The sequence below is a fragment of the Stylophora pistillata genome, chromosome 9 (assembly GCF_964205215.1).
Source record: "Stylophora pistillata chromosome 9, jaStyPist1.2, whole genome shotgun sequence".
NCBI lineage: Eukaryota > Metazoa > Cnidaria > Anthozoa > Scleractinia > Pocilloporidae > Stylophora > Stylophora pistillata.
In genome coordinates this window covers 23,146,988-23,170,976 of record NC_142527.1, presented here as the reverse complement: position 1 = coordinate 23,170,976, position 23,989 = coordinate 23,146,988, and the positions used below count along the sequence as shown (strand labels likewise).

General features: G+C 37.3%; 3 protein-coding genes across 3 annotated transcripts; all 3 read right to left on the bottom strand.

Annotated features, from left to right (window-relative positions):
• Positions 1 to 269: 269 nt before the first annotated feature.
• On the bottom strand, positions 270 to 9,441 carry LOC148723871 (tyrosine-protein kinase receptor Tie-1-like). The gene is made up of 12 exons (XM_088733686.1): positions 9,201 to 9,441; positions 8,223 to 8,528; positions 6,558 to 6,899; positions 6,296 to 6,422; positions 5,333 to 5,532; positions 4,912 to 5,096; positions 4,423 to 4,503; positions 3,627 to 3,854; positions 3,120 to 3,331; positions 2,376 to 2,416; positions 1,925 to 2,021; positions 270 to 1,420 (listed from the first exon to the last, which is right to left on the bottom strand). Exons 1-12 carry the CDS (start codon positions 9,385 to 9,387, stop codon positions 1,216 to 1,218), a joined length of 2,211 nt encoding a protein of 736 aa, XP_088589812.1. The 5' UTR covers positions 9,388 to 9,441; the 3' UTR covers positions 270 to 1,215.
• A 652-nt stretch (positions 9,442 to 10,093) lies between these two features.
• LOC148723870 (uncharacterized) lies at positions 10,094 to 17,514 on the bottom strand. The gene is made up of 7 exons (XM_088734499.1): positions 17,427 to 17,514; positions 16,897 to 17,205; positions 14,979 to 15,074; positions 12,359 to 12,368; positions 12,042 to 12,127; positions 10,942 to 11,496; positions 10,094 to 10,419 (listed from the first exon to the last, which is right to left on the bottom strand). Exons 1-7 carry the CDS (start codon positions 17,512 to 17,514, stop codon positions 10,094 to 10,096), a joined length of 1,470 nt encoding a protein of 489 aa, XP_088590625.1.
• On the bottom strand, positions 17,138 to 20,183 carry LOC148723869 (neural cell adhesion molecule 2-like). Its single transcript, XM_088733687.1, has 3 exons — positions 19,573 to 20,183; positions 18,821 to 19,123; positions 17,138 to 18,308 (listed from the first exon to the last, which is right to left on the bottom strand). The coding sequence occupies exons 1-3, from the start codon at positions 19,589 to 19,591 to the stop codon at positions 17,824 to 17,826; spliced, it is 807 nt and encodes a 268-aa protein (XP_088589813.1). The 5' UTR covers positions 19,592 to 20,183; the 3' UTR covers positions 17,138 to 17,823.
• Positions 20,184 to 23,989: the final 3,806 nt, after the last annotated feature.

Here is a 23,989-nt window from a genome sequence, read left to right as displayed (position 1 = left end):
ACGAGTACATGCAAACGAGTACATGCAAACGAGTACATGCAAACGACTACATGCAAACGAGTACATGCAAACGAGTACATGCAAACGAGTACATGCAAACGAGTACATGCAAACGAGTACATGCAAACGAGTACATGCAAACGGGCAAGGTTCCGAGCTTTAATAGTGTTTGAAAATGTGAGAGGACCTGTCAGAATAGACAGAGGTGTTGTGAAAGCGGAAGGAAGGGGAAGAAAATTTGCATACCACGCAAATCTACACACACCTACACTCACACTTTCAGCTTTGTATCTTTGTGCGTTAATCTATTTTTATTAAATTGTGCATGTAAACCATAGCAATTTCTAGGTGCTTCTCAGAGTGATATGAACTCAACTAACAATTTTCAACTTATTTTTTCAACTAAAATGTTTTCGAGTGAGGAATGTCTTATAATATGTTTTTAGGGCACAAGTTCGATGTTTTCCGGGTATGGTAACATGAGACATTAAATTTGCTGGAAATTAACGAGGACATTCAAAATTTTTTGCAGATTTCCTAAAATCACATGTTATGGGGCGAACTAGGTTATTTTGGGGTAAAAGGATATTCTCCAAATTAATCTTGCCGGAGATGCATCCTAAACCCTTAATCAAGGATGTTAGTCTTTTTGTAGTGTAGCGATCTGATTTGAAGCGCTTAGGCGCCCTCGGCCTTTAGTATCCCTGATGGACTGCCAGCCCAAATATGCATGAGAAATGTCATAAAAAGTGCCAGGGGAAATAAAAGATCGAAAGAGGGTACTGCTCAGAACCATTCTTGCCGAAAAAATCCTTCAGTGAATTCAAACTTTAGATGTTTGGCACCTTTGATTTGATAACAACGATGATGGTCGTAAACAGATCTTAGGACGTGAGTCACAGGTCTCACTACGCTTAAACCTTTCCCCCCCAAAACTACTTGACTCAAGTGTCCGCAGGAGCAACAAGCTCTATGTCACATGAGCCGCAAGAGGGGTGTTCAGGGATGGCAGTTAGACGGAAGAAGAGGAAAGGAGATTTATGTCGGGTGGCTTACTTCATCAAAACTTCACTCCTTTTCATCCCTCTGCTCAACTACTACGTTATTTTAGACAGCCAAAACTTCTATTTTCGCCCGAAAAATACGCCTCAATTCCCAACAAAGTAATAATAAAGTAGACTAAGCTAGTGTTGTCAGCCATCATGTGCTGTCAAGTTAGAGTTTTACATCGTCATTCTCATCTTCCGAGTCTTCAGCCTCTGAATCCTGCACCTGATAATAATCTTTTGACTCGTCCACTTGGTTAAAATCAAAGTATTCAACTTCTTGATGCATCAGTTCTTCCAGTCTTCCAACCATCTCTTGAAAACTAGGTCGTTCGTCTTGGTCTTGTTTCCAACAATCCAAAATCAAAGAGTAACTGAGGTTAAAAAGAAAAGGAAAAATGAAAAACTATTATCAAAACGTCTAATGATCTCCAAACCTCAGCACTCCATGTATAATTTTCCTATGAGTCACCAGATTTAGGAGATCAGGGAACTTAGTCTGCTTGAGGGCGGTAGTTTGTGTTTTCAAGCTCCAGATTCAACGCGGCGAATATTCGGTCGCCATATTGGACGGGTGGAGGAAATGGGACGAGCTACAAAGCGAGGGGGGAGAAAAAGATCTCGCACCCATCCAATACGGCGATCGAATATTCGCCGCACTGAATCCCGCGCTTGAAAGCATAAACTACCGCTTGCAAGCTGGCTAGATGAAGCGGATTTGAAACCAAATCCTAAATTTAGAATAAAGACTATGTTAGCGTAAGAATATTGGGTGATTAGCTTCCAGTGTGTCACAACAGGTTTACAATATGAGAGGAATTTTGACACGTGATTAAATTCACCAGGAAATGAATTAATCTCATTAACAATCAACCTACACTTGATCTGAGCACAAATCAGGTTTTTCCATGCGGTAGCCTGTCTTCAAGCGTCTCATGAGCTCTGTGTTGGTTAACAGGGGATATGGAGAGCCTCCTAGACCCAAAATAACACACATTAAGAGTTACTAAACAATTAATTACAGCATTTTGGAAAGTTGTTATCCGTGGACGTCCTGACTTTGCAATATTCCAGTAGAACACAAAATTCAAATTATACAGGCTTTGAAAGCCGTTTAAGAAAAAATGATAGATATTTGGGGATTGGCAGATTGCAGAATATTAAAAAGTTGAAAATTTTTCATCTCAGGAATCTCCAGTTAATTCATTTTGTTGAATCATGATATCCCATTATGGCGCAAAATTGGAAAAGATCGGATTCTGACTTTACGAGATCCCTGTCATGTAATCTGTGCGTTTTGATTGCTATTGTCATCTAAGGTTAATTTACCGACAGTTGCAATTTCCCACATGACTACTCCGTACGACCAACTGTAAAAATAAAGAAAATGAATAAATCTATGAAGTTAGATCAAATTTATGAATTAGAGGATAACCATAAAATATAATGAATTGAAGCACTGCGCGAAATTTCGCACTCGCCCGGAACTTGTCTCCGTTCGGCCGTAAAACGCAAAAAATACACCTGTAGTGCAGGTTATATTAATAGCAGTGTCAGAGAATCAATCATTCACCTCTGGGTCCCTTCAGCGGCCATAGAAGAAAGCAATTCACTTACACATCTTAATCATAATTACTAATATGATCATCATCCTCATCATCACTATTATTATGTCGCAGAGAAATCAACTGAATGCTACATTCTAATCAGGCAGCACAGGGCGAAAACCGTAACCTGTGCGCCATGGAGTAAAAAAAAAATGTACATTAACTAATCCTTAGAAGCTTTTCCGTTGTGTCTACGGCCTCCTTCTAACAGGAATTCAAACTGCTACCTTGAAAGTCCAGGCAATATTCAGCGTGCCCAAGAGCACTGCCCTCTGCATTTTTCTTTATTATTATTATTATTATTATTATTATTATTATTATTATAATTATTACTATTATTATAACTGAAATTATTTTCACTATCATCTTGGTCGTGATCATCAACTGCTATCATTGGTTTGTAGTCGCTGTCATTACATTACCTATAGTTTCGTTAAGCAACTGGAAAAGGATTAAAGTTACTTACACATCACTTTTTGACGTAAATATCTGCTTGTAAAGTGACTCAGGCGCCATCCATTTGATTGGTAGCTTTGAATGCTTTTTTACCTCATGCAGTTCGTGGTACATTTCTCGCATTAGACCAAAATCCGCGATCTTGAGCCGTTTACGGTGTCCGACTAGAATATTTCGCGCCGCTAGATCTCTGTGGACGAGCCCCTTCCCGGAGAGGTAGGCCTAACCAATGAGATAGTAAAATAATTTGTTGATTGCTCGAAGGGGAGGAGACCCTTCTCGGGAATATGCATGAAATTGAGAACCTTAATAGGACAATGTTTCCTATGCAGAATTTCCTCAACAATACTGAGGTTCGATAATCTTCCTCATCAAAGAAGTTTGTCTGTTTTTTTTAATTGGTCTTAGAATTACTGATTAGTACCCAAATGAAGTGTCAAGGCTAAATTATTACAGCCAAAGAACATGGGACAAGCACTTTAGTCTCGGGACGTCTGTATAAACATTTATACCTTACCATGCCTTTTGCAATCTGCCAGGCTAGTGAAAGGAGATCAGCTGGAACAAATGACTCGCAATCCTCACTGCACTCCTCGTCTTTCTTCTCCGTCAAAACGTCCCCCCCTGGAAGCTCAATGGAGAAAACCACCTGAGGAGTTTCAGCTTCAGTAGGTTGTAATTTGTCATCAGGGGATGGGACAGAGTTGCATGCCTCCAGTTTGTTCTCGTCACTTACGTCACGGACCTGATCGAAGAAGAGGGTTCTTAAAATTAGATTATGGAACACCGTAATGGAACGCAATATTCAATTACTTGAAACGTCTTTTAATTTCGGGTGAATACCTCTCACAGAGAGAGAAAAATCCTTCAACTCACAATATTACAACTTAATTACAAGAAAGTAACCTTTGATTATCCTCAAGGACGAGTTCGTCAAAACTCAAAAGCGCAGTATGTTTAGATCTGCTTTAGTTTTTCTATCCTTATTCTTTTAGATTTTTATTCAATCGCTATCCTTTCATAAAACGTTTTAGAATTACAGTGTTTTTTACCGTTCTCCCCTGGACGCTTATTCTATCTCTAGAGTTATATTGTTTTTTCCGTTCTCCTCTGTCGGTGGACGCTTATTCTTTGTTTGTTCTAAGCTCTCGGTTGCGCAACATGATTCTCTTCGCCTTTATATCTTTCTTTGTTAAACAGATATAAACATGAATCGCAGTTCGGTATCATTTTGGGGGAATCCATTAGAAGCCTCCTCAGTGCCTTACTAATCAATAATTGGTTCCAAGTGTATTTCTGTTTTTCATGTTTACCTCTTCTGCAGTTGATTTGAGATTCCTGTTTTCGGCGTAAAAACTAGTTCCTCCAGGCTCACTGTTAGAGGAACTGTTAATCTGTAAGAACAAGACTTAGTAATGATTTATCTCGATTTACATCTTTTTTTACTTACTTTTCCTCTTACTTTGGTCAAATGTGTGACGGAAAGGAATAAAATAAAAAAGTTCAGTCTGTTCTCTGCGTTGGAGCAAAGTTTCTTATTATGGTCACCACCATAAGTGGATTCTTTTCGCTGAGCTATTAAATACCTGGCATCAATGATTGATATTTTGTAGTTATTAACTTTCGAAAGCAATCGGAGAACATCTAGTGTGCAAAAATAAAAGAGAATGGCTGAGCAGAATACGAGATTCTGACCGCGGTGTTGTCATACGGCAAAATGACTTGGACGAGATGCAGGCAATAACTAGGTAATTCGGTAGAGACTGGTGTTCATTTGTGGTTTTTTTCTTTCTCAGACTTACCTGAACTCTTTTTTTCCTCAACCATTGAAGCAAGTCTCCATGGGCTACATACTCGATCATCAGAAGAAAAGGTTTAGTTGTAGTCCAACAGCCGAGGAAACTCAACACATTCTGGTGTTTTCCCACTTGCTTCATGAGCTCAATCTCTTCTAAAAATTCCCTTCTTTGCTCCTCATTAGCGTTTTCTGTATGTCACAGGCAATCAAGTGTTTATTAGATTAGGAAACTTATTTTAGAAATTCACATAACAAATATGCATCATTTTAATTTTAGTGGTTTTGTGGTAATGATCAAGTAGAGGGATTTTTGTTTTCAAATCGTATTGCGAATTCTACTGAGTAGTCCTCGTTAAGCATAAGGTAAAACCAAAGCATACAAACATAAAACATTAACATAACATAATTCCGTTGATAACTCATACCATGTAGTTCTTTCACTGCTACTTTCGTTGACTGCCTGTTTCGTCCACAAAATCCTTCATTGCTTGCAAAAAAATCCAAACTATCATGAAGTCTAGCTTTGTGAACTTTTCCAAAAGCTCCTTCACCCAGTGCCTCGAGAAATTCTGTTCTAATTGGATGGATTTCGCACAGCTCCAAAACCTGAATATCGTCGGCAGTTCTTCATCAGAAAGAATAAAATTTGATTGAAAGAGATGTTATAGTTAAGATAAAACTGGTAACTTACTAGCTCCTCGTTTAGAGAATTCTGTTATGTTCTTAGCACTTAAAGAATACTTGGAGCTGGAGTTACTTCATTGATTCTGTTGCATTATAACGTTCTTGTATGATTGACACTTCCTACTATGGTCCTGGCATGTGCTTCAATGATCGGTTGTTAAATGTGAGTGAATCTGTCGAAAGGAACTTTAAACACGAAGGCGCGCTATATAAAGAAGTCTTCCCTAGGAAGACCTAGGCTCATTTGTTACTCACCGTTGACGTGTGTGGGTCAAATTCAAATGCTGGTAGACGAACAAAAGGAGCTAATGAGATATCTATTGTTTACTTCCACCAGCATGGTGGCACGAGGTAACGAGCGAACCACCGACTTCGATCTCAAATTTACCGCCACAAATAAAGACAGTTTCCATTGGAGAAAGGAAATACAAATCTCAAAAATTCTTGTATTGTGATGAAGACATAAAACAATTTTGAGGAATGCGCCCGTTGTTCACTGCTTTGGAGTAGCTGTAGATCAAGTTGACTTGACTCTAACAGTTCTACATCACACGACGGTTGATTGACAAATGGTCCGGTGGGACCTAAGGCTCCTTTTATAGCGCGCCTTCGTGTTTAAAGTTCTTGAAAAAACTTCACCGTTTCTAATTTTGGTCATTACTTTTCACTTAGCTATGGGTTTTAGAAGCTGTAATAACGTGTACCTTTTTGTAAGTTTAGTCGCCCGATTCTTATGGAAATACCAAACACCAATAACCAGCAGGATGACCACCAAAAACCCCAAACAGGCCATTAGTACTCTTACAAGATTACTGGTCAGCAGTGAAGAATCTATGAAGTAAACGAACTCGATTATGATCATTACAGCATTTTTAAACTTTTCCGGCAAAATATACATCTCTTTTCCTCTCTCATTATCAATTTATTGCATAACTTATCCTATCTTCAGTGAATTCCTGTCCAGACCTGGTGGGTGTTGTGCCGTAATCTTCTGCTCAAACTGAGACTGTAAACCGTCTGTAGTTGCCGACTGTCTCATAGAATTGTCACTTCCTCCCAGCTCGTTCCAAGCTCTGACCTGAAACTCATAAGTAGTGGTGCAATTTAGCATAATGGTAACTTGATTGACTGTAACGTCGGTAATATTTATTATAGCCCACTCGATGGCATCAGGAGGTGCGCCTATTTGTTTGTAGCTGATTGTGTAGAAAAGTATTGGGCAGTCTTTTGATAGAGCCTTAGTCCACGTGAGGGTCACGTTACATCCTGACACTTTCCTTTCGACTATCACAGGTGGGTGAGGCTTGTCTTCAAATTTGAAAAGAAGATTTAGGAACATTAATATGATGCTTTTAACATTGACATAATCGTCCAAAATCACTTATGATGCTGTTAGGCATAAGATAAGCAGAGTTCTTGTTTTAATTGAGGGTAATTCTAAAAATAACAAAGAGAAAGTATCTTGTTAGAACAGACACATACATTTGAGGCTGTGCATTTGAATGGTGTAAGATCTTAGCGTGCGGAATGTATTCAATTATTAATTAGGGTGTCTCCTTTGTGTTGTTGCTGTTTCTCGTCGTCCATTAAGTGTTTTTTCACCGGTTAGTTAGCTTCTGTTTTCCCTATAGCATTCTTTCGTTCATTATTTTTTATTTCGAAATTACTGGCGGCAATTACACTTTCAGTTAGTCGTTCTCGCATGCATTAATTTTTAGTCTTTCGTGCGTATATAAACTTAGCTTTCTCTCTTCAGGGCGCTTTTTCTTTTTCGGTAGTCGCGCTAGTCGCAGTTCGCTTTTAAACAGCTCCTGTACTCTTCATTTCGTCTTCGGAAAGTGTTTTTTCGTCAAGCGCAGTTTTGCAGTAATCGTAACAATGTAAGTATTGTCGTTTCAAGTTGGCTCAACGTTGTAATTTTGTATTTACCTATCACTTTTAAGTTTCAACCTACATCGTTCACCGTCAATAAATCGCCTTCTTTATCAGTAATTGTGGCGTTGAGAAGTTACGATTGCCGCAGTCACAAATGGATCATTGTCTTCATAAAGCAAATGAATTACATTGGCAACTTCATAAGAATGTCGACACCGATACGCTAGCGAAATTCTTGATACGTGGAATGGCAAACATACAGATTATTTTATGGTTGGTATTCGGCTTTTGATTGGTCTATGCGATATTTTTCATAGTTGAGAAAAATCGTCTGACCAATAGCATTGCTTCTCATCTAAGACAGACAGTTTTAATTCAGTGAGTTTGCACTGAGTACATCTCAATACTTATATAAGAAACCCAGTCCAACATTTACGATGGAGCTTCCTGGGTTATTACGATCCATTTCACTGGGTTTCAAATGGGGATGAGGGACACCAAAAGGAAGGCAAGGAACAAAATGAACAATTAATTTTCTATAGTTATATGTTTTTCGAAATCACTTCTTCCTCGTAAATTACATTTTAGATTCGTGTTCAACTTACGGTTAGAAATTCTTTTCTTCCTTCTTAAATGAAAAAAGATATTTAACTGCTTAAAGACATTGCTGTTATTTGATTAGTGATGTATTAAACAAGTTTAGCCTTTATTTAAATCAGAATTTATTATTGAGTTATAATGAATATTGCTCCATACCTGCTCCTTTTGTAGAAATTTTCAATACGTTGGATGGCAAACTGTATCCGATGATATTTTTTGCCAGCACTCTTACATCATAATTTGAATATTGTGTCAAGTCAGTAAACAGACATGACATTGGATTTAAAGCGCTGAAAAATGTGCAGTTGATCCAAGATCCTTCAGACCCAGTCCTTTTAATCTGAGGTATATAACCAGTCACTGGATCTCCAAGTGCCTCTCGAGTAGGTGGACTCCATGATGCGTTAATGATGTTGCACTGTCCAAGAATTGGCTGATGTAGGGTTGGTTTATACGGCACATCTGTAAATATAGTGGACATGAGAAAAATTTTCAAGTTCGGGTTAAATGTGTGAAAGATTTGTGAAAGGAATGATCTTCATTACTTTGAATACTTCCTTCGCGGAAAAAAAGGCAATACACATTTAATCAGAATATTCTGGCCAGTAGTTATAAATAAGTAGATTTTAAATATAGGTAATTTACTAGTGATTAGCGTAATAGTAAAACAAAAACCAAATTAACCGAAAGAAACTTCTACGAGCAAAAATAGGCTCCATGCTTGACTTATCAAACTGGACAAATTTTTAAGCGTTGGAAGGCCGGCTAGATGTCCACGAGTAAATCCAAAAACAAACAACAACCAGCCTAGCTATTCACGGGATTGAATTTGTCTATTTTCCTTCAAGACAAGTATTTTTCAACAACAGAGATTTTGCACCATGTGATGCAAATAGGTTGCATCTACGTGATAGTACGCAACAACGAAGAATTCACTTCTATGACTATGTACGTATGATCAGAATGATTAGCATTCTATCTCAGCGCAGACAAAGAGAACTCATTATACTACTGAGAACGTTAAAAGCATCACTAGAGGAAGCTCGAAGGTCCAAAGTAGCCTCCTAATTTATACCATGGCGAAAGTTTCAAATACAGACTTTGATTTCTTATTGATCGCGATAATTTAAATACCTTGTGCTGTTCTAGGTTCCCAAGACTCGCTGTTTTTACTTCGTCCCAGTTTGTTCCAAACAGCAATTGTGATCTCGTATTTCTTGCTATACTGAAGATGCAGTTCATAACTTGTAATTCCCGTAACGTTTAATTGCTTCCAGCTCTCCGTAGTTGGTTCTGTCTCTCTATAATAAATAGAGTACATGGTGATGTTGCAATTATGGGGTTTGGGTGCAGTCCACTTTACCGTAGCATTTCTCCCAGAAATTGTACAGTTGTCGTACAGAATCTTTGGTGAATCAGGAAGACCTGCAACAAAATTGAACAAACTGGCTTGTTTTAGGAGAGAAAAACGCTTACAGTTACAAACTCCAGCTCTCCTACAATAATAAAACTACCTTTAATAGAGTGTTGATAATATACCTAAACTGTCGTTATTTACAGTCGAACCTCGATTATCCTGACATAAGAGGACCGGACTAAATAGTCCGTATAATCGAGAGTCCGGATAATAGAAAATTATGAATGTTAATCATCAAAGAGTGGAATGCGTTTCATGTAAATAAAACTGACCCTTATACGCAACAGAGAAAATACCAATGGCAGACCTTGTTATCATTACCTGATAGGTATTAACTTAAATCATGTACAGGTGTAAGCTGCGTATAAAGCGTTTAAGATATTGAAAGTGTAGAAAAGAACAGAATGACTAAACCGTGCTAATAAAAGATTACATAAACAGTTGCATCTTTGGAAAGATCAGGTGTGCCCTTTAAATAATTGGTCTTAGGCTTGAATTCGTTCAGCTAATCTGGATCGACCACCAGTAGTAATTTATCAATTAGGAGAAGAGTTCACGTAATTTTTTCTTACTCAACTTATTATTACTAGTGAGGTCAAGAAAAGGAAGGTTAAACTCGAAATAGTTCCTTACAGCTAATTGAGGACATTTCGATTTTACGCCTTGTTACTTTGAACTTGTTTGCAGCTTCGCAAGCAAATTCTCCAACATGCTGAGGGTTTATTTTAGAGAGGTGAAGCGACAAAGTGATTGATTCTTTGGTAGCTGATTCCTTGAGATGAATTGTTTCGTTAAGATCTCCATCTTTGACTCGCTTGCCGTCAATCAGCCACTTGACTGTTGGAAGAGGCCAGCCTGATGCAACACAGTTTAATTCGGCTTTTCTTCCGGCGGAAAACCAATTTCGATGCTCATTAAAACGAACAGAAGGATTATCTGTCGACAAAGTCAGACAATTGTTTTAAATCATGTCCTCAGTGGAAAACGCGTTGTCTAAATACTAGAAAAAAAATACTTTTATAATTGAAATGTAGCGTGATACCTTTCTAAACTAAGTCGCAAAAGACCAGCGGCGTAACATTTACGCCGCTGGTCTTTTTGAAAGAAACAATTCCAAAAAGAATGAAATATCATATAATGCGATCTGATTGGCCAATTGAATGCTTTTCTGGCGAAGAAAGGATAAAAAACTTAGTCATCCTGTGTGGATTTTAATCCTATCGAGAAAGCATATTTAATTCACGAACAGCAATGGTTAACAACAGAAGCTACGGTAATTTACGTTTTTTTAACAGCCGTGGCAAGTTAAAGGCAAATCATTTCATCGAAAAGCTTTTCAACGTATATCTATATAAACCCATCCTGGCCCTTGGAATCGGTTAAAGCAATAAAACAGTTCTGAAAGAAAATACAGAGATAAATTCTATTAATTCTAGTTACATTTTATTTCCAGCTTACCAATGGCTCGAAGGATCATATTCACCAAATCGTCTACATGATCATCTAAAGTGTATAAGCTCTTCTCAATAATTAAGTCTTCTTCACTCTCTATAATACTCTTTAGACTATCTTCCCGAGCGTATCTACCAAATCCGACGGCAAAAATTCGAACACCTTTTTGCCTTAGTGCATTCACAGGTGCAACAGGTGAATTTGAAGGGTGCGTAATAACTTCGTCTGAAAATACAATTGTAATCTTAGAAACGTTCCGGTTAGGATTCGTGAACACTTCTGTCGATACTTTTTTCAAAGGTAATTTCAAATGTGACCAACCGCTGTCGAAGGGTAGAAAATCCTTTCCAGATTGTATGAATAGATTCAAATCATATATAAACCGCACAAGGCCACTGCTTGATGATATTAATGATATACTGAGTTTGGCAACGTTTGCAGCGATTTTTTCCACAACCTTCCTTACGATTTGTTTTTGTCTACGATAATTTCTTATGCCAACACTTCCACTGGTATCCACGACGATTGCTATCTCTGCTCCATCAGGGTAATTGGTCTCTTCTGTAAACAATCAGATAAAGAAGAAAAGTGTTTTGGCTTGCTGAATCGGGCTGTTAGAGTTGAACACCAGTACAAGGGTTTGGACAGAAAAGGAGGATATGGCCTATGTTTCAAGTTGGCAATGGTACAGAGGTGGTTTGAGTGCGTAGGAGAGAAAGTGATAGGTCATGTATTGTCATAGTTTGGCCTTTTAAAAAGCTACACCACGATGTATTAAGTCATTTTAGTGGTGTAAAAATATCTGAATGACAGGATAAAATCTACAGTTAAATAGGCAAGGACGTAGGATTGGTTGAGACGTGAGAGGTTTGATCGATCGGGGAACTGAGCAAAGATAATGGTAAATGAATTAATCAACGATGAACTAATTTGAATGAAAGAAAGAAATTTGCCTCGGTCTCTAATAAAAAATCCATATGATTTCCGAACCATCTCAATATATATGTTTAGGTTGAAATATGGCGACATTTTCGTTCCGTATATCCAGAAATTTTGTGTCTTTACGAATAACTCTCTCCTACTGTCGTTATAATATAATTCTGTACCTGCCACTGAAGATGCAAGTTGAGAGCAAAGAAAGCACAGCAGGACGGTGATAAGAACTGCCTCTATCTTTAACAAAGATATCATCCTGAAACGGAAATCGTTTTCAAATCAGTTTTTCGTCAAAAGCGTAATAAATAGTACTGGCTCCATCGGTTTTCTTTTAATGACAATTTCTTGAAAACATTTAACAGATAAATTCTGTCAGTAAGTGCTGATGAGCACGTGATTTCGAGTGCAATTTTATATCTGTATGAATAAGCAAGAATAGAGGTTTCACTCTAACAAAATTGTATGGGCTCGTAAGTCAGCGGAATACAATCTGCAGCCTAAAAAAATTGAAAAAATACAATAATCCATTAAAGTAAACGTCGGTATTATCCAAGATTTTGACATTTTGACTTAGACATTTGCCCATACCATATCGGTGAAACTGCCTGTCGGGTTTTTCCCTCTTATACCTGCTTTGAGGAGCGAAACTCTCTGTCTCTTACTATGAAATATTGTATCATCTTTCATTTACATGTCTGCCTTGTAGATACGTTTCCAAAGTGCTCCGTTCAATTCATCAAATATTTTTATAATATGATATTTCCACAACGATTGAAGAGGGCAGGGAAGTTTTTCTCCATCCTTTTTCTCACGTCCGAAATTTTCGAAAATTCAACTTGTACTTTAGTTAAAGCCGCGAAAGGAAACGGGTTACCATTCACATTAAAGAGAATGACCCGTTTACATATATCTTTCCTGACTAAGCCAGTCTATTAAAGGTGTTCTACTTACTGCAGGTTAAGGGCGTGTACAAGCTGATATTTCTCATTTCCTTGCTCCCGTATTCGATGCATTTGAGTCATACATGACATTTTAGGCATTACTAGCTATAAAGGGCGCACAGGAAGTTTTCTGATTCTTTTTAAAGCCACACAGGAAGTTTTATAATTTTGTAATTAGCCTTTTTCATCTTTGCGGTACTTACGGCTGGTGCAGGTGATTTAGATGGTATCTCTGTGATACAATCGTCTTAAGGATTTTTCTGAGTAGCAAGATGCACGCGAGCAACATATTGCGTCAGTAAAATTCAATTCATTTGAATCGATCAATAAGCGCACCTATAACATGGAACTATTAAACTAAAACAAAGTTTTTATCAAAAAAAAAAGAGTTTTTGAAATTAGCCTAAACCCTAAATTTGAACTATAAAAATGAAACAAAGATTTTTTAAGAGAAAAAAGGTCGTACCAATCACTATTCTTTTATCGTTTTATTACTAAGAGGGTTCTCTATATCCAATGTCAACCAACAGAACTCGAGACACTTGAAAACCAGTTACCGCGTGGAAAAACCTGATTTGTATTCAAATCAAGTTTACGTTGTTACTATTACTAAAATCACTCCTTTCCTAATTTTTATTTTTTTTGGACTTTATTCAGAACTTTTGAGAATAAAAGTCAAAGATAAAAAAAGACGTTACGACCATACATTGGTGATTTTCAAGTGAATGGTAAAGTTGAAGCAATGAAGATAGGTATATATGCGTGTAAAAGGTATAAAATATTTAGCAGGGTTATACGGACAATAAAAGTATATAAAGGGATGAAAATAATTACAAGCTAATTAAAAGCCTATGCACGAGCGATTGAGCTTTGAGAGCGGGTCTTAGTTCTTGAATAAAAAAACTTTTCGTAGATTAGGAACTCAAATCTGTTCATGCACTTCTCTACTCAGAAGGCAAGTAAACTGTGCACTTATAAACATATTTTAACTAGCAAAAGGGTCTTTATTTTTAGCATCAATTCGGTGCTGAGCTTGACGTCTTTCTTATTAAACGAGGTAAAGGTCGAGGTAAGCAGGGATGTTCCTTCGTTTTTGTTTACTGTTTGTTGCATGTTCTTTTCTTCTGTTTCTCGTTTATTCTGGATTTTTTGGAAACAAGACTTGGATGCAAGGCCGAGTTCAGTTCCAAGAGCATGTAAGAGGACCGAAATTAAAGAACTGATGCTTTGATTTTGACAACGTTGACGACTCAAAATATTATTATCAAGTGCAGGTCACAACTAAGAATGAACACTCGTCCTGCCTCGCTAAGAAGTACAGTCCTTGTAGATATTTTTCCAAAGTGCTCCGTTCTATTCATCAAATATTTCAATACTATAATCGTTCCACAACGATTAAACAGGGCAGAGAAGTTTTTCTTCAACCTTTTCTCACGTCGAAATTTTCGAAAATTCAACTTGCACTTTAGTCAAATCACACGAGTTACCCTTTACACGAACATTAAAGAGAATGACCCGTTTTCATATATTTTCCCTGGCTAAGCCAGTTCATCAAAGGTTTTCTACTTACTGTAGGTTAAAGACGTTTACAAGCTGATAATTCTTATTTCCTGGTTCTCGTATTCGATGCATTTGAGCCATACATGACACTCTAGGCAGTAACAGCTTTCAAGGAACGTACATACATACATACATACATAAACTTTATTCATCCTCGGATTTTAGATTATCTTATGAGCTAGTATCTCCGATCCTAATTACTACTTTAAAATTACAGCAAGAACAGGTTCAAAGATAAAAATAATTCATAATATAATAATATAATAATATAATAATCGTTAATATAATAATATGTGATATAAATGTAATATTAACAGAAATTGTGCGCTGACAGTTTGCTCTTAAATTCGCTATAGTCTACAGTTTTCCTAAAGTGGTCAGGGAGGGAGTTTCAATACTTAACAGATGAATAGCTAAAAGAATTTAGACCATATGTGGTTGTAAACGGCTTAGGAAGTGATAAAATATTCGTGCCCCTTAGGGAGTAAGCAGTAGATCTTAGCTTGATTAGTTGTTTCAGATAGCACGGATATTTACCAAGATGGAGACACTTGAATATACAAATCATCATATTTTGTATCCTCCTGTTGGCTAAACCACACACACCTGCCTTGTCTAAAAGATCATCGTAGTTCGAGTCCCAGTCCTTTAAAACAAATCTTAAAATACGTCTATTTGAGGTGTCCAGTTTAACAGAGTCCTCTGAGTTACAAAAGTGCCATATCATTGAACAGTAGTGAAAATGGGGTAACATAAACGTTTTATAAAGGCGAAGCATAATTTCGGTAGAAATAAGTTTGCCAAATCTTTTGAGGACACTGAACTGATTATTTATTTTTTTACATACAGAGGATATGCGTTCCTTGAAGTTAAGTTCATTATCAAGAATTATTCCATAAAGTGTTAGGCATCTTGTGGTTGAGAAGGAGAAAGGGTAATCGGTTTTGCCAAGAACCATCCCTTGGTGTTTAGCGGGGTTGGCTTTCATCCCATCGTTTTCGAACCATTTGTTTGCTATTTGTACATCATGATCGATCCGCTGTTCCAAGGCTACTGGGTCTACGTCAGATGTGTGCAGTTGGCAGTCATCAGCATATGTGTTTAGTTTTACAGACTTAATGTGAAAGATGTCAAGAAGTTTTGGCAACATGACCCACAACTCATATTTGGCCCCTTTCATCTTTGCGACACTGACTGGAGGTGCAGGTGATTTAGATGGTATCTCTGTAATGCTGAATACCACTGAGCTATTTCTCTCAAGCAGGCGGCATACACGTGACGTTCCCCGGTAGAAGACGTCCTTACCCAATCTTAAATTATTTTGTAAAAAACGGGAGGGATTTTAGTGTCGGATTTCAAAGGCAACACGTCGATTATGAAAAAGTGATGTGTAAATGGTCGTTTAAATTAGAACTAAACTTAAATTTCTTGTGGTTTTTGTTAGTTATACATCAAAGGGCTACCTCTAGATTTTAATTCGCTAGAAAGGTCCAGCTAATCAATTACATGCGCCTCGCGTTGGAGGCATAGGGTGTTAATTTTTAACAGGTTAACGTAAAAGTAAAAGCTTTAATGGCCATTTTTTCTAATAGGGAACCCCGACGGAAAATTTTTCGGTCTTACACTTTTAGTTGACTAAAACGAGTAAACGTAAAGCTGTATTGGCATCGTTACATTTCGATAGCGATAGCGAGATGATGCTACGTGGAGAAAAGAATTATCTAATGAACAAATTAGAAGCCCTGCACCTGCCCCTTAAAACTTTATTCAAATTTGCTTTGCAAAACAAAAGCGTAAAATCGCCAATTTTTTTTTCCAATCAGAGATGGAGAACCCCGACAAAAAAATGTTCGATATTTCACTTTTAAGTTGACTTTGTCTTTGCACGTTAGTCTGAAGAAAGCAATGGCGCCGTTTGAGAAGCTAACTGCCTTAATTAAGCCTCTCTCAGAATTTATGAGTCTTTTTTACTTTCACCTACGTGTCGCTGTCATGTCTACTTAAAGCTCCTTCGTCGGCTACCTTGTAAATAGCAATAAAGCAAGTAAATGAAAAAAAAAAACAATTACATTTATTTGCACGATCTTTTTAGTTGTTTTGTTCGTTTTTTTTCCTTTTTCTTTGTAAGAGTTACAAAGGAGTATATAAATACCTCAGTTATTAATAAAATAATCACAAAATAGGGCTTTTTAAAAATGATAATGATCATGGTAAAATAATACTCAGCAGGATGAAAATTTCACGGAATTAACATTTCTTTTGTAACAATAGACTTTCCAGCCGTTCATGGAGGCCCTGAACCTGGCCCTCTTCGTTATTATGAGTTCTGGCGCTGTAATGAACGCAAGAAACCAAGCAACAAACAAAAAGAATCACAGTATTTATTTATTATGTATTTATTTAAACAACAGCAACAACAACAACAATATGAAAAAGAAAAACAAGAGTATGATGAGAAATTTAATTTCAATCAATTGCCCGGGACATTTTCAATGGCGCTTATTGATGAGATCCGTATTTTTACCTTCTTCAGTAAGTACTGACAACACAGAGCTCTCACTGTAGTCGTTATGTCCTATTTGATTCCAGGCCATAACCATGATTTCGTATTTCTGGGCACAAGCCAACCAGAGACGATAATCAGAAACATTTGACCCGCTAAGAGTCTTCTCAGTCCATACGCTACTATTGGCCGACAACCTCTCTGCAGTAGACTCCCTGTAGTAAATCGTGAACTTCGTGATTGAGCAGCTGTGGTTTACGGTTTTGTCCCATGACAGCTCAGCACTGCAACCACATGGTTTCGTATAGACGTTCAACGCGGCTGGTACATCTGTGATACAATTTACACGGTTAAATAGATATAAGTACGGGCCAAATATTTAATATAGCTTCTGATGTTGCACATTGACACGGTTGTCGTACGCGGCACCATTTTTGTTGTAAATGTGTCATAAGCAGTTTACATCTGATCCCAATGGCGATTACAAACCTTTGCCTTCAGAAGATAAATATGTCTTGGCAAAGATATTTTCAATGGTTTTATTTTCTCACCTGCAGTCGTCGTTAGCTGTTCTTTTGCCCAGAGACCAAATCCGTTCAAATCTCTTACTCGAACATTCAGTTCATAGACTGTATTCATCTCAAGTCCATCAAACTCGAGTGAACGAACTTCGCCAGAGAGATTAAATACGCGCTTAGATTCTCCATGGACTGATCTAAAGGTAACTTGGTAACCACTAATTTTACTCTCAAGCAAAAGTGGAGGATTCCACTGCAGCTTTATAGCACGTCTACATTTGTGTGAGTCCGCTATGAAAATTTCGGGTGGTGGTGCCGCTGATAAATGCAAGAAACTGACTTAACGATGACGTGGATACCAAAATAGGAAAAAAAAAACACAACAGAACAACACATTGACAAGTTTAATAGTTCACATCAAAATGCCGCCTTATATGATGATGATATTGGCAATTAAAGAAAAGCTTTTGATGGGATCTAATCTCAGTTTCGCTGCAGCCAGTTTCTTCAAAGTTGTGAAGTAGAGACTGTGAAAGAATATCGAGGACGTAGTGGAATCCTTATCAAAATAAAGAAAATGCTTACTAAAGGAATGAAAAGATACTTCTCTCTCTGCACGTGTGATGTGAAACTGTAGTATCACACAGGTGTATTGTCCAAAATCTTCTCTGGAAACGTTGTTGATATCAAGAATGGCAGATCCTCTTGACAGCTGACATACGTTGGGAGGCTGAGAATGAATAAACACTTTGTGCTTTGTTCTGCTTTCTATTTCTCTGCCTTGAAACTTCCACTGCCAGCGGTAAGAATGTAGCTGTTGATAATCCAGACCCTCTACTTCACATTTCAATGTAATTCTTGAGTTTGATTGAAATGCCTCGTATTTTGCAGTTAGCGTAATGACAACTGGTGGACCTTTGGAACACAATTCAAACACTGATTGCCCTGAAGTAAGATCAGTTTCTCCTAAGAGTATCTGCTGAATATGCAAAAGCTGACTTTTAGCCTATAACCTTCAACGTGCAAATAGAATGGGCATCTCTGGATTAAGTAATTTCTTAAACGTAACTAATGCTTTAATTCCCCATCATAAGAGTGTTTAAGGTCCCCTTTTTCACTTTGCAACAGTATTCTTGCTGAATTAGAACGGTGATGCCGTACTGACTTGGGGTCAATGGAAAAAAGTAATGCCAGGTTTGTAGTCAATGGAAGAAAAGGCTAGTGTTTTGCAGTAGGTAGGTAGCTTTTGTGGAAGTGTAAAATAAAAGGAAATGAAAATGGGTTATGTAAGGAAAAATGGTGATGCCTTGATTTATTGCAGATGCCACAAATTTCTAGAGTTCATGTAATCAGTTTTCTTTTCTTACTGAACTTATTTTTGCTAATGAGGACAAAAAAAAAATTTGAAACGCGAAATAGTTCCTTACATTTAACTGATATTTTGGTATTACGCCTTGTAACTTTGAAATGGTTTTCAGCTTCACAGGTAAACTCTCCAACATGCTGAGGGTTTACTTCAGAGAATTGAAGCGACATGGTGACTGATTCTATGATAGATGATTCTACGAAGAGACTAACCGTTTTGTTGAGATCTCCCTCTTTGACCTGCTTGCCGTTCATCAGCCACTTGACCATTGGAAGAGGCCGGCCTGATGCAACACAGTGTAATTCGGCTTTTCTTCCGGCAAAAAACCAGTTTTGATGCTCATTAAAACGAACTGAATAATTATCTGCCGAAAAAATTACACAACTGTTTTAAACTACGTCCTCATACAATACTTTTATGATTGTCCCACGCCGTAAGACTCACGTTGCCAGTATTTTTTAAAGAAACCTTCTCAACAAAGAATGAAATATCATATAGTGCGATCCAATTGGCCAACTTGATGCTTTTTTGGCGAAGGAAGGTAAAGAAAACACTGGTCATTCTGTATCAGTCTAAATCCTGTAAACAAGGCGTCTTTAATTCCCTAGCTGCAATGATTAACAACAGGAGCTACGATAATTTATGTTTTGTAAACAGTCGTGGCAAATTAAAGCCAAATCATTTCATCAGTAAGCTTTTTAAGGTATACTTTTAGAGATACATCCTGGCCCTTAAAAAAGGTTAACGCAATAAAACAGATCTGAAAGAAAATACAGAGATATTAGCTTTCGTTACATTTCATTTCCAGCTTACCGATGGCTCGAAGAGTCATTTTCACCAAATCGTCAAGATGATCACTTAAAGTGTATAAGCTCTTCTCATAAATTATGTCGTCCCATCTCGGTAAAATACTCCATAGAGTAATTGGATCCGCTAGTGCACCAAATGCGAGGAAAAAATTGGAACACTTATTTGTATTAGTGCATCCACAGATGCAGAAAGGTGATTTATGGGGTGTGAACTAAACCCGGCCGTGAATACAATTGTAATCTTAGAAACGTTCCAGTTAGGTTTCATGAACACTTCTGTCGATACTTTATCCAAAGGTAATTTTAAAAGTGATGGACCCATTTCTTAGGGTAGAAAATCCTTTCCATCCTGTATAAATGGATTCAAATAAGATATAAACAGCACACGGCCCCGGTTTGATGATACTAATGATATACTGAGCTTAGCAACGTCTGAAGCGATTTTTTCCACAATCTTCCTAACAATTGGTTCTTGTTGATGATAATTTGTTGGGCCTAAATTTCCACTGGTATCCACGACGATTGCTATCTCTGCTCCATTAGGGTAATTGACCTCTTCTGTGATATAAACAATCAGATAAAGAGCAAAAGTATTTTGGCTTGCTGAATCGGGCTGTTAGAGTTGAACATAACTACAAGGGTTTGGACAGAAAAGGATGATCTGGTTTATGTTGCAAGTTAGCAATGGTACAGGGGTGCTTTGAGTGCTGACTGAGGAGAGAGACTGTGAGGTCAATTATTGTCATATTATGGCCTTTTAACTTGAAAAGCTACATTGAGACGGAAGAGCTATGATCGATCGGCGGACTGAGCAAAGCTAATGGTAAATGAATTAATCAAAGATGAACTAATTTAAATGAACGAAAGAAATTTGCCTCGGTCTCTAATAAAAAATCCAAACGATTTCCGAATCATTTCAATATATATGTTTAGACTGAAATATGGCGATATTTTTTGTCCCGTTTATCTAGAAGTTTTGTGTCTTTACGAGTAACTCTTTCCTACTGTCGTTATAATGTAATTCTGTACCTGTCACCGAATTTGCAAGTTAAGAGCAAAGAAAGCACAACAGGACGGTGTTAAGAACTGCCTCTGTCTTGAACAAAGAAATCATCCTGAATCGGAAATCGTTTTGAATTAATTTTTCGTCAAAAACATGGTGGATGGTGCTGGCTTCATCTGTTTTCGTTTCATGGCGATTTCTCGAAAACATTTTAAGAGATAAAGTCTGTCAGTAAGTGTTAATAGCCACGTGATCTCGAGTGCAATTTGATATCTGTATAAATGGGCAAGAGTAGAGATTTCACTCTAACAAAATTGTATGGGCTCGTAAGTCGGTGGAACGCAATCTGCAGCCTAAAAAACTTTAAAAAAAATACAATAATCTATGAAAGTAAACGTCGTTATCATCCATGATCATGACATTTTGATTTAGACACTTGCCCATACCAAATCGGTGAAACTGCCTGTAACGTTTCTCCCTCGCATATTTGCTTTAAGGAGTGACACTCCTTTTCTCTTATTATAGAATATTGTATCATCTTTTATTACATGTCAGCCTTGTAGATACGTTTCCAAAGTGCTCCGTTCTATTCATCAAATATTTTTAAATATTAAAATACTATGATTGTTCCACAACGATTAAAAAGGGCAGAGAAGTTTTTCTTCAAAATTTTTCTCACGTTCAAAATTTTCGAAAATTCAACTTACACTTTAGTTAAAGCACACGAAAGGAAACGAGTTATCATTTACATTAAAGAGAATGACCCGTTTTCATATATTTTCCCTGACTAAGCCAGCCAATTTCAGGTTTTCTACTTACTGTAGGTTAAAGGCGTGTACAAAATTATACTTCTTATTTCCCGGCTCTCGTATTGCATGCATTTGAGTCATATACATGACACTTTAGGCATTACCAGCTCAAAAGGCACATGGCAAGTTTTATAACTTATTTTAAAGGCACACTGGAAGTTTTATAACTTACCTGTACTCACGGCAGGTACAGGGGATCTAGATGGTATCTTTGTGATGCTGAATACCATTGAGATATTGCTCTCAAGTATTATAACTCAACAGTAGGCAGCATACATGGGACGTTCCCAGTAGATATCCTTATCACATATGTTAAATCATTTTGTAAAGAATGGCAGGGAGTTTAGCGCCGGAAATTAAAAAAGAAACACGTCGATTATGAAAAAGTGAACTAGACCTTAATATCTGGATTTCAATTCGCTAGAAAGGTCTAGCTAATTAATTAAATGCGCTTCGCGTTGGAGGGATAAAGTGTTAATTTTTAAACAGGTTAGCGTAAAAGTAAAAGCTTTATTGGCATCGTTACATCTTAATAGCAATAGCGAGATGCTACATGGAAAAAAGAAGTATTCAATGAACAAATTAGAAGCCCTGCACCTGCCCCATAAAACTTGTTCGAATTTGCTTTGCAAAACAAAAGCGTAAATAACCATTTTTTTCCAATCAGAGATGAGAATCTCGATGGAAAATTGTTCGATAATTCACTTTTAAGATGACTTTGTCTTTACATGTTAGTCCGAAGAAAGCAATGGCGCCGTTTGAGATGCTAACCGCCCTAAGTCTCTCTCAGAATTCACGAGTCTGTTTTACTCAGCCTTTCATGCGTCGATGTCATGTCACCTTAAAGCTCCTTCATTGGCTGGCTTCTAAGTAGCAATAAAGCAAGAAAACGGAAAAAAAGCCGATTACATTTATTTGCATGATCATTTTTATTGGTTTTTTTTCTTTCTTTCTTTTCCTTTTTCTTCGTTCAGCTCAGGGAATCTCTCGTTTCTTATTCGAATGACATAACCAGCCCAGCGTAGCTGTGATCGATTGTATTAGGAAGGTCTAAATCCTTCTGAATTTGCACTTGTTGAAAATGGCCATCATTTGGCATCCGCTCTTCAATAGTGTGACCGCAAATTATCCGAAGATAACCTCTTGTGAAAGACATCAAGTTGGTTGATATGCGAGCTATGTGGAGTTCACGATTTAGAGCCACACAAGAATGTGGTAAAAACGACCGCTCTATATAACACCGTTGTTTTCATATGTATAGGTAATCGCACGGGGCCGAGTAAAATTAAGGATTAATATCACGCGTGTTTTCGGAAGCTGCTGAAATTGCCCGAGTCGCGCAGCGACGTGGGCAATTTCTGCAACTTCCGAAAACACAAGTGATATCAATCCTTAATTTTACGAGGAACCATGTGATTACTTGTTTATAATATAAGGGGCAAAATGTTTTCTTACTGATCTCGCGCAAAATGGGACGCCATTGTTACAAAAAAAACAAAAATTTCTTTACCTCGGCAGCCGTTGTTAAGCGATTTTCAGCCAATCATTTTCAAGCAATTTTGCCCGGGGCAATTACAAAAATTAAGAAAAAACGCCCTCTGTATTGACCAGTCACAATTCAGTAATTTTGCCCCTTATTTGATAAGGAGTATTATAGTCCTCATGATAATGCTGATTTTTAAACGATTAAAATTTAGTCTTGGAGAATGTTCTAGACTTTAACTCTCGATAAGCTTTCCACAAAGGTGTGTTTTGCAGACTACAAGTGACCACTGAATGGATCATGTGACAATTTGATTTTTTAAACTGATTAAGATTAGAACTAGCCATTTAGTTTTTTCCTGAAAGCATAGCTGTCAATAATTTGACATCAAGATAGAATTCCGCATCAACTGGGTTGTAGGCACCTGCTTCTTTCACCGGAAATTTAGGCCAACGAGTTACATATTTTGCCTTTCCGTAGAAGTCCTTAAAGAAGACATGGACTGCTTATTTCGCATTGCTTTCCTTTCAATTTTTTTTCAACGTCAAACCATAAGTATTTTATAAATTCAGATCGCAACAGGTGTAGACAATATGGTCCCATGTTTTTTATCTTGTACAAATCATTCTCGGCTAGAACATAACTCATCATCGTTATGGATGTTATTTTGAAGAAAATTCGCCAGACCCACATTCGGTATGAGTTAGTCATCTCTTTGAGATTGATGCGTTTTTTAGTCACTAACTTTTAAGCAAATTAACTTACATTCTGTCAGGCAAGAGGGATTTTCTCAATTTCATCACATGCATATTTAATTGATCTTTCGCCATTTGAAAAACCGACAGCACTTGTCTAAACTTGAAAACAGGTTGTAATGTTCAACGTGAATCATCCCGGTCCCGAAGTTGGTAACACAAGTAGCTATAATTTTTGAACCTTGCAACGAAAATTTAAGGGGAAAAATGAAATTGAAAAAACATGATGATCAATATCGCGCTAGCGATCTTTTGCCTTCTAAACTTTTATGATCGCTTTTGACGAAACGAGGTTATTGGAAAATGCAAAATAGAATTCCCTTACTTAAAGCACAGAATAGCTGATGGACATTTAATATCCAACTAGTTGA

Bases quoted from the DNA above. Each gene is read 5' to 3' on its own strand.
- LOC148723869 (XM_088733687.1), bottom strand. The intron at 18,309-18,820 runs GTAAGGAACTAT...TGTGTTCCAAAG, and splicing joins TACCAAAATATCAGTTAAAT to GTCCACCAGTTGTCATTACG.
- LOC148723870 (XM_088734499.1), bottom strand. From the start codon at position 17,514: ATGAATACAGTCTATGAACTGAATGTTCGAGTAAGAGATTTGAACGGA. The intron at 17,206-17,426 runs GTGAGAAAATAA...ATTGTATCACAG, and splicing joins ACAGCTAACGACGACTGCAG to ATGTACCAGCCGCGTTGAAC. The intron at 15,075-16,896 runs GTAAAAATACGG...TTTGTAACTCAG, and splicing joins GTCAGTACTTACTGAAGAAG to AGGACTCTGTTAAACTGGAC.
- LOC148723871 (XM_088733686.1), bottom strand. From the start codon at position 9,387: ATGTACTCTATTTATTATAGAGAGACAGAACCAACTACGGAGAGCTGG. The intron at 6,900-8,222 runs GTATGGAGCAAT...TCAAATTTGAAG, and splicing joins AATTTCTACAAAAGGAGCAG to ACAAGCCTCACCCACCTGTG. The intron at 3,855-4,422 runs GTAAACATGAAA...TTCTTCGATCAG, and splicing joins TCAAATCAACTGCAGAAGAG to GTCCGTGACGTAAGTGACGA.